Below are 6,124 nucleotides of genomic sequence, written 5' to 3'. Positions count from 1 at the left end.
GGCAGGGCAAAGGCGGCCCCAGGGCCGCTTGTGCCCTGCCCCCCAGTTCTTAGATCCCCCCTGGGTTTCTGATCACTGTCAATGGCAGGGGGCTTCTTCCTGCTTTCCCTTCGCCTCCCTGTATTGTGCCTACATATGCAAATTAACTGCCATCTTGTTGGCAGTTAACTGCCAATCTTAGTTGGCAGTTAATTTGCATATAACCCTGATTAGCCAATGAAAAGGGTATCGTCGTACGCCAATTACCATTTTTCTCTTTTATTAGTGTAGATAGTGTCCCTTTAAAGGGTACCATGGTCAGACAACTGGTATCTTGGCCCCTGGACAGAGGGAGGGCAAGGCTCTCCTCTAGGTAGTATTGGGCCTTCTTGGGGTCCTGAGTGATTGCCCTGTCCCCCCTTGCCCCCGGTTCCCAGGCATTGTGGAGGACTATAAGCCACCCTTCTATGACGTGGTGCCCAATGATCCCAGCTTTGAGGACATGAAGAAGGTAGTGTGTGTTGACCAGCAGACCCCCACCATCCACAACAGGCTGGCTGCAGATCCGGTGAGGACCGGTGGGGCTGGGGTGGCGTGGGGTGGCGGCTCACAGCTGGAATTTCTGGGCCCAGGAACTTGTGTTTGAGGCCTCGGCTTCCCCGGGATAGATTCTAGGGGCAGATCCCAGGGTCCTCCCTGGCCGCACCCTCCATCTCTCCGGCCCGTGCACCCCAGAGGGACTCTAGTTATTCTGGATTTTCAGAACCTTCACCTTGCTGGGGAAATCAGAGGTTCTCTGCTACATTTCTTACTATGAAGTTTTTGCTGTTTGTTTTCATCTTTTCTCAAAATACTTCCCATACCTTTGTAATACACATACTCACTTGTATATAATCATATATAGGCACGCACAGGCTTCTACTTAAATATTCACTCACAGATACATACACGTGCAAGTATGTGCCAGAATGCTGACCCTGTGAAGACAAAGAGCATGTCTCCTTTGTAACCCTTATCTCCCCATTACCTATGACAATGCCTGGCCCACAGCTGGTGCTCAGTGAATGTTTATTAAAAGAATGAATAAATGTACACACATACATACATGTATGTATACATAGACACATGTACATTTTTATACAGCATACATATCCACAAAAGGCCACACATGCATTCAGATGTACACACGCATACAATCCCTCTTAAGAACCAGCTTGAGAGGGTTAAATCTGAGCTTCCTGGGTGGGTTCCTCCCTGGACATGTGCACTTTGGGGGCAGTGCTCACCACCCATTCTTCCAGTGTTCACTGGGCCCAGCCAGCGTTGGTAGGGCTGGGAGACACAGCCCTCAGCACTGGGGTCTGATTGGGGGTGCAGGAGCCCCAAGACTGACATATCTCCCCTTTCTTGGGTCTCAGTGGCAGTAGAGGGTGGGGGAAGGTGCTCCACAGACCCTACTTGCCAAGGGGGACTTGAGTGCTCCTGAAGATCTGAGTTACATCTCCGTCCTGCCTTTCTTTCTCCATTTTCATCCCATTCTTCCTCTTCCATTTTTCATCTTATTCTTTTCGTCCCTGCCTGGATCCCTCCGTCCCCCCTTACCGCTCCTGTCTTTCCTTCCGCCTCCTTCTCACACTCTCATCACCCCTCTTCTTGTCCTCTGTCTCCCCATTATGGGGTCATTCTCCTCGCCTCCTTTCCATCTTCCCTGACCCATGTTTCTGCTTCTCTCCCCTGCCTTTCTCTCCCTCCTCCCAGGTCCTCTCAGGGGTGGCTCAGATGATTCGGGAGTGCTGGTATCCCAACCCCTCCGCCCGCCTCACTGCTCTGCGGATCAAGAAGACACTACAGAAACTCAGCAATAGCTTCGAGAAGCCCAAAGTGATCGACTAGCCACAGGCTGACACTTGACTCCCCTCAGCCTGCAGTGTGTGGGGGTGGGCGGTAAATGGTGGTCTGTCTGGGTGGAGGCAGTGTGTGTGTGCTGGAGAGGGGGTGCCCCTCTAGGGGCAGCTGTGCCTGCCCAGCTCTGCCCCCAACCCATCCAGCCAAAAATACAGCTGGGCTGAAACCCGATCTCCCCACTGTCTGGCCTGCTCGGAGCAGCAGGCTCCCTGACGCCTGGCTCTGTCCCCACCTCCATGCCCTGGGCGCACTCCCTACCACCCAGGACAGAGTGCAAAGGAGGCCCCAGTGCCAGGATGGCCAAGCCAGGGAATCCCAGTCTCTTGGGCCCAGAGCCTGGTCCTGCACTTTACTCCCTGCCCTCGGTCAACCCCACTGCCCTACCGGAGCTGCCACGGGGCACAGGGTCCTGCCCAGCCTTCCGTAGACACCCTGTCCTGCCAGGCCCTCGCCTCTGGCCAAGCCCAGACACCCAGGACCCATGAGTTTGTATCTCAGCTCCATGATACCATGGGCCTCTGTCTCCTGGACAAGACCCCTGCTAGCTGCCTATCAGCTGCTTACCAGCTGCCTGAGAGAGCTGTGGCCCATCCTGGGCCCCTCCCCTACCCCATCCTAGCTGACCTATTGGGGCATTAAAACCAAGGAGCCCTGCTGTGGGTGTGGCAGTGTCATACCCACATTGGAGAAGTGGCAGGTCAGGTGGGTAAGGCCCAGGACTTTCAGAATGACTGAGAGGACACAGAGGCCAAGCATGGCTGGAGAAGGGCCCAGCTGGGAGCCGGAGACCCAGGCTCTGGTCCTGGATGCTTGCTGAATGACAAGAATGAGCCTTCACTGTCCCAGCACCTGGTTCTTCATCTAAGCCAGCCTTAGCCCCCTCTGTGGCTTTGCCTTCTCTACCCAGAGCTGAGAGGGGTGAGGCTGGCTTCCGGCAGGGCTTCCAAGGCTCAGGAGAAATCTGACTTCAGCCAATAAGCCTCTAGCACCCAGGCTCCTGCTCCCACTGCCCCTTGGCCCAGACCCACACCCTGGGCCACACCCCAGAAAGTGTGTGCCTAGAAAGAACCTGATGGTTGTAGAGAAACACAGGGAAACTTTGGCGTTTGGAAATCAAGGGTGTGTGTCCCTGCACTGAGGAGGTTACCCTAGGCAGGTGGATGGGCTGGGGGGGTGGGGGGGGACACTCTAGGGACAAGGACAGCCCCAAATTTGGGAAGACCTGAGCTCACAGCCCCCAGCCCTTGGGAAACAGCCTCCTGATGTAAATGACCCAGCACAACCTCCCAGGCCAGCCCCTTCCACCATCACCCAGGGCACTTTCCCAGGCCTGCTCCCAGCATTGTGCAAGCTCCTGGGGGAGAACGAGGAAGTGAAACTGGGTGAAAACAGAAAGCTAGATGGACCTGCTGGGTTCCCAGATCATCACGGGGCAGCTTGCTTCGTGTCTCCTCGTCGCTGGAACCCACCCCGCCCGGGAATCAGTCCTGCCCTGAAGGTTCTCTCTCATGAATTTAGGGGCCCAAAGGCGCCTTCGGAGACTCCGCAGCCGGAAACCGAAGGCAGCAGCTCCTCAAAGCCTAGAAAATCCCTAAGAGGAGAAGGTCTGAGACAGGAGGTGGAGTGACAGGGGGAGGGTTGAGAAAAGGGGGCCAGGCAGGGAAGTGGGCACTGGTGAGCTGTCTGCATAATGCTTCTGCCTGAGGGCAGGAAGGTGGGCCAGGTCAAAATTAGTCTCTTACCTGGAGACACTGTTTGTGAGAGCACTTAGCTGGTGCTTAGCACATAGTAGGTCCTCAATAAAACCGTGGTTGAATCCTGAGCTCCAGCGGAGTCTTCCTAGGCCAGTGCTTCTGCAGTGGCCCGTCTCAGAGGGAACCTGAAGGGAAGGGGAGGGAGAAGGCCCCAGGGTATCATGCCCGGAACTTAGCCCTTAATTGGCAGCTCATAAATCGCTCAGGCACCCCACGCCCACCCCACCCGTGCAGGGCCCAAATTTCTGTTCAAATGCTGGGCTCGGTTCAGGCTGCTGGCGGCGCCGGCCACACCGCCCTCTGCTGGCCGCAGGGCTGCCCAGCGGCCGCCGCCCTCCCGCCCCAGCACGGATCCGGATCGGCGGGCTTTTCCCGGGGATCTCCTCGCCCCGCCCCGGCGCCGGCGGGGGTGAGCTCCCGGTGCTAGGGTTGTGCAGGTACTGTCCCCTGAAAACCACACCTCGAAGGAGCTTTCCGTGTCCTCACTCAGAGGCAGCTTGGACCTGCCTGCCTGAATTCTCTGTTTTCAATTCCCTCTTCAAATGGGGTCTCCACCTTGCCTGGAATGTACAGAAAGGGCACCCCAATTCCCTTTACCACGGAGGTCCTCCCCTACTCCCTGCAGCCCCCCCCCCCAATTGGGCCTCGTGCCTGGAGCATGTGTATGTGGAGTCCAAACAACATACAGTGCGTACCCTGCTTCCTAGGGCACCTCTCAGACCGGCTCTGGGGAAGTGAGGGTATTCCTGGCATCCGACTAGGGCAGCCTTTCTCCCCCACCCCGTGGTGCCACACCCTGATGTCCGCACTGGTGGCAGAGTGGGAAGAAAGGCAGGAGGAAGCTGCAGAAAAGGACTTACCAGAAGTCTGGCTGGGATCTGGGGAAGGAGAATTGGCTCATCGCCCTCCAAGGTTAGAAGAGTTCTTGGGGGGTCACCTGTCTGAGCCCCGTCTCTGAGTGGAGCCTCAGGGAACCTGTCTGCCTTTGAAAGAAAGAAAACCGTTCATTTCTTTGCAGTTTTGCCCTGTTTTCCTGGGAGTCCCAGGTTCCAAGGTTCTCACCTCTACAAAGAGGGAGGGGATGACCTGTGGGGACCCTCCCTAAGGGATGAGTGTCTGTAACATGCCCAAGTGGGGGTGATGGTGGTCTCTGGAGCATGAGCTTTGACTTTGGGGAACACCCCCGCCCCCTTGCAGTACCCAGGCCCTCAAGGTCACTTTCTCCCTCAGTCCTGCCTCACATCAGCCTTCAAGAAGCAAGTTCTGCTTCCCCCATATCCTTACTCGAATCAAGATGATCAAACCCAGAGATGGCAAAGGCCTTGTATCTAAAAGACCGAGCCCTGGGAGGGGAGTGGCGGGTGCATGTCCCAAGTCCAGTCTCCCCGGGCGGGACTGATGCTAGCTGCACAGTCGTCACTGGGTGGGCGACTCTTGGAAGAGGCTGCTTCCATCGGGGCCACATTCAGTTTGCTAGAAATAGAGACAGAGGGTTTCTCGACTTTGCATATGATTTGCATAATGTCGTAGACACAGTCTATTTTCAGGCAGTTTTCAGGTTAAAGTGTGTCCCTGCTGCCCTGCAGGGTGTCACGTCTGGATGAGTCTCTTCTCTGTTCTTTCTCACCCACCCACTCTTACTGACCTAGATCCCCCGCTGCAGGAGCAAGTGGTAGGGTGGGGGGAGAGTGGGGTGTCCAGGGAGACACGGGGACAGGGCAAGAGGCACACTGGAATTTCCTTTATTACCACCATCACCAAAGGCAGAATGTGGCTGCTCAGGGCAACTGATAGGCAGAGGGCAGCGAGGAGCCAGCCACAAGGTGGCCCACCCTCTGTTCTACACAAACCTTTCCCACCTCTCCTGCTAGGAGAACAGCCAGTTCCCATACAGAGACGTCTAGATAAACCTGTTCCTGTCCGCCACCCATAAGGCTTTGCTTGGCCCAGACATCCCTCGTGGGCATTTATTTTCAGCACTAAGATTTGACTTTAATCTCATGGGAAATCTGACCCCTAGTCCCTCCCTCTCCTGGGAGCCCCATCTAGAAGACCAGTATCCTAACCGGACGATCAATGTTTGCAAAGCACCTTGACACACAGTAGGAGGTCAACCAATGCTAGGGCCCCCTGCTCCCCTTCATTCAGAAGTCTGTGCCAAGCCCCTGATTGTCCCCGGCCTGGATGCCCAGCACAGGCACCCTCCTCTGAGGGCTCGAGGCAAACACACTAGGAGGGCCAGTGGGTGACTGCCACTAAGTCGTCTGAGAACTTGTCACAGCACTTGGCCTCTCAGCTAGAAAAGAGGGGGTTTGGTGGATTTTAGGGGCAAGGGCAATGCTCATGTCATAGCTTGAGCTGTTTGACGACCTGTCCTTGGCCCCAGAGGGCGAGGCCTGGAGCCCCACCCAGGGCTCCCTTCAGCCTCGGGGCCTGTCTGGTGTGCCATCTTCCTAATGATTCACCAGGTGCCTCAGCAAAAAGCC

The 6,124-nt window shown here is 56.2% G+C and overlaps 1 protein-coding gene across 2 annotated transcripts in view; it reads left to right on the top strand.

Moving 5' to 3' along the window:
* Window positions 1-3,706, top strand: part of ACVRL1 (activin A receptor type IL) — a 21,181-nt gene extending 17,475 nt beyond the window's left edge. For both annotated transcript variants that reach the window (XM_006757063.2, XM_006757065.2), the window contains exons 9-10: window positions 417-547; window positions 1,738-3,706. In XM_006757063.2, the coding sequence (XP_006757126.1) occupies window positions 417-547; window positions 1,738-1,872 (266 nt within the window). In that variant the 3' untranslated portion in view covers window positions 1,873-3,706. The remainder of the gene's footprint in view (window positions 1-416; window positions 548-1,737) is intronic.
* Window positions 3,707-6,124: the final 2,418 nt, after the last annotated feature.

This window comes from Myotis davidii, unplaced genomic scaffold, assembly GCF_000327345.1.
Source record: "Myotis davidii unplaced genomic scaffold, ASM32734v1 scaffold233, whole genome shotgun sequence".
Classification (NCBI taxonomy): domain Eukaryota; kingdom Metazoa; phylum Chordata; class Mammalia; order Chiroptera; family Vespertilionidae; genus Myotis; species Myotis davidii.
The sequence above is the reverse complement of the archived record's forward strand: the minus strand, read 5'-3'. Positions and strand labels throughout refer to the sequence as shown.